At 48.4% G+C, this 3727-nt stretch overlaps 1 protein-coding gene across 2 annotated transcripts in view; it reads left to right on the forward strand.

The window, feature by feature from the left end:
* The window catches only part of ahcy (adenosylhomocysteinase), a 30447-nt gene that overhangs the window by 19024 nt on the left and 7696 nt on the right, over positions 1-3727 (forward strand). For both annotated transcript variants that reach the window (XM_007579207.2, XM_016664795.1), the window contains exon 8: positions 3452-3569. In XM_007579207.2, coding sequence (XP_007579269.1) covers positions 3452-3569 — 118 coding nt within the window. The remainder of the gene's footprint in view (positions 1-3451; positions 3570-3727) is intronic.

Genomic DNA, 3727 nt, shown 5'->3' on the forward strand with positions numbered 1-3727 from the left:
CCCTCCTCTCCAGGACCCCTGAATAGACCTTACCAGGGAGGCTTAAGAGTGTGACCCCCCTGTAATTGGAGCACACCCTCCGGTCCCCCTTTTTGAACAGGGGGACCACCACCCCAGTCTGCCGATCCAGGGGAACTGCCCCCGATGTCCATGCGATATTGCAGAGTCGCGTGAGCCAACACAACCCTACAACATCCAGAGCCTTAAGGAACTCCGGGCGGATCTCATCCACCCTGGGGCCCTGCCACCCTGGGGCCCTGCCACCGAGGAGCTTTCTAACCACCTTGGCGACCTTGTCCCCAGAGATTGGACAGCCCAACCCAGAGTCCCCAGGCTCAGCTTCCTCAAAAGAAGGCATGTTGGTGGTATTGAGGAGGTCTTCGAGGTATTCCACCCACCGGCCCACAACATCCCGAGTCGAGGTCAGCAGCAGACCATCCCCACTATAAACAGTGGTGGTGCTGCACTGCTTCCCCCTCCTGAGACGCCGGATGGTGGACCAGAATCACCTCGAAGCCTTGCGGAAGTCTTTCTCCATGGCATCTCCAAACTCCTCCCACACCCAAGTTTTTGCCTCAGCAATCACCTGAGCCGCATGCCGCTTCGCCCGCCAATACCCATCGGCTGTTTCTGGAGTCTCACAGGCCAAAAAGGCCTGATGGGACTCCTCCTTCAGCTTGACGGCATCCCTCACCTAAGGTATCCACCAACGGGTTCGAGGGTTGCCGCCGCGACAGGCACCAACAACCTTGCGGCCGCAGCTCCGATGAGCCGCCTTGGCAATGGAGGCACCGAACATGGTCCACTCAGACTCATTGTCCCCTACCTCCCCTGGAACGTGTTCAATGCTCTCCCGGAGATGGGAGTTAAAGCTCCGTCTCACAGGGGACTCTGCCAGACGTTCCCAAGGTCTGACCGGGTTCCTCCCCCACCACCGGAGCCAACTCGCCACCAGGTAGTGGTCAGTGGACAGCTCCGCACCTCTCCTCACCCGAGTGTCCAAGACATACGGCCGCAGATCCAATGATACGATGACAAAGTCGATCATCGAACTGCGGCCTAGTGTGTCCTGGTGCCAAGTACACATATGAACACCCTTATGCCTGAACATGCTGTTCATGATGGACAATCCGTGACCAGCACAGAAGTCCAACAACAGAACACCACTCGAGTTCAGATCGGGGGGCCGTTCATCCCAACCACACCCCTCCAGGTCTCACTGTCATTGCCCACGTGAGCGTTGAAGTCCCCCAGTAGAACAAGGGAGTACCCAGGAGGGCCACTCTCCAGTACCCCCTCTAAGGACTCCAACTCCAACTTGGAGTCCTATTAAATATATATACATCGGTGAATTGTTAGTGATTACCAGGATCTTTGTTGCTCAACATAACTTGAAAGGTTGCAGGTGACTGATTCACCATTTCTTCAAAAACATCTACATCAACTTCTGTATCAGACTGGTCATACACCTTCAGATCCTGCTGTCTGCCTTCTGGAATGTTGAATTTCAGGCACACTAGAGAAATATTAAAGAAGTGAAAATGAAAACATGTACTGCTGATAAACAAAGGGTGAAATAAGTAGAGTAACCCAACTAATTTTACAAAATGCCAGTGAGTTCAATCCACTACATTTTAATCCATGTTAATGCAAAGAAAAAATTACTTAATGCAAGATGGGTTTCTTATGCAAGAAAAAAGTAGTGAGATTATTTTACTAACATACTAGCCTTCTCTCACGAATGCATCAAATGTTAGGTCAGAAAGTTTCATGTACTTCTGCTTCCCACCAAACAAAACACGCAGTAGCATGGTCTGTTCGAAAAAAAGAAAAACGAAACTAAACAACCATGACAGACACATTTTAATAGTTAATAAATGAGCTTCAAAGGTAATGCCATTTGAAAACTGAGTTCATATTCCCGATACACTTGAACATAATCTGTACAAGCAGTATGGCGCCTGTTAGCTGCTACATCCATGATGCTAACCAAGCTAACATGACTCGGTAGATGCTACGACCCCGAAGTACCCACGGAGCCTGGGGCTATGGCATAAGGCACAGTGATTAATACTATTACAATTTATAACACTGGCGTATCCTTACCTTGACAGCCTTCAGAAAAAAACTGAGCAAATATTTTGAGGTGGACAACTGGTCTAGCATAGGGCTATCCCTCGCCTCTTGCCCTAACACAACTTTCTCCCGCTACCCTGAATGTCAACAATGGAATAAAACGGGTACAAAAATGAGGAGACATGGAGGGGTTTTAAGTTACTCACCTTTTCTGTAGCACAACTCCGTTCAGAGTCCAAAATGGAAGTAGCCGTCTCCCAAACTTCAGAAAACTGTTGCTTCGTCTTCTTTCTTCCTCCTCCTCCTCCTCTTCGCGGTTGCCAAAAATCTTTACTGGCGCGTTATTGACACTTGACAGAGTCAAAAGTTTCACTGCGTGAATGTAGCATTTTACTCTGACTTTTAACTCCAACGTCAGAGCCGATTTACACTCCATATAGTTATAAATACTCTATTTAGATTAAATTAGGTTTACACTGAAATATTAACACCACATCTTTTACTGTGGGGAATTTCGCCATCAAACATGCCAGGTTCCCTCTCATCATTGTCGGAGTCGGACTCGTTTCCAGGTGGCTGTTTGGCAGTGATGCAGCTTTAGTGAAGCTCAGACAGTTAAGGCCGATGCATCAGCCCAGGCATCCACCATCCATTGGTGGCGTAACTCGCCCGGCGCCGCCTCCTGTCTCAGTAAACTGTGTTCAGTCTGTCGTCCATCGCTCCCACGCCGCTCCCAACTTCTGTTTGAACGGCCTGTTTACACCGATGTCCAGCGGTGGGAGTTCTTCTGTTAATCCTCCCGGAATGACGGCAAACTCCGAATCAGTTTGCTTCGCTTCCTTTTCCACAGTAGCAGTGAGATGGGCGCGCATGGAGTCGCAGATGAACAGGGACGGTGATGCGTGGAAAAACCAATCTGGTTTTTACCGAGGCTATGCTGCAGAACTCGGACAACAATCACTGATTGGTTCATCGCTGCTGGCAATAAACCAGCAGCAATTGCTGCTGGTTTGGACATTACCAATCAGAGGAGTAATGTCCTCTGATTGGTTCATCGCTGCCAGCAAATGTACTGCACACTTTAAGTCTGTGTGTCACGGACAGATTTTGGAATTCAGTGCACACATAAGGCGCACCAGATTATAAGGTGCACTGCTGATTTTTGAGAAAATTTAAGGCTTTTAGGTGCCTTGTAGTCCAGAAAATACGGTAATTATTTTATTCTAGTGACATTTTATAAAGGAAAAATAAATAAAAAAACAATCTGAAAATGTGGAGTATTGCATGTTATTGTTATTGACGTATTTAAAAACGTATATAGTGATATCGGCCTGCTGGTTTCCGTAGCAACGAGTGATTTCAGTTTCCATTTCAGTCACTTTGAGAGCATGAAGGACGACGCCATCGTCTGCAACATCGGACACTTTGACTGCGAGATCGACATGAACTGGCTGAACAAGAACGCCGCGGAGCGCATCAACGTGAAGCCGCAGGTGGGCCGCCGTTCACCACTTCTCCTTTAACCTGTTCACCACTTCACCTTTAACCTGTTCACCACTTCACCTTTAACCCGTTCATGTCCAGACTCGTTGCCTCCCGTCAGGTTTGTCTCGGTTTCTGCTGACGGTTCTGTTATTTCTGCGTTTTGCCC

Source organism: Poecilia formosa, unplaced genomic scaffold (genome assembly GCF_000485575.1).
Source record: "Poecilia formosa unplaced genomic scaffold, Poecilia_formosa-5.1.2 Scaffold512, whole genome shotgun sequence".
In the NCBI taxonomy this organism is placed as follows: Eukaryota; Metazoa; Chordata; class Actinopteri; order Cyprinodontiformes; family Poeciliidae; genus Poecilia; species Poecilia formosa.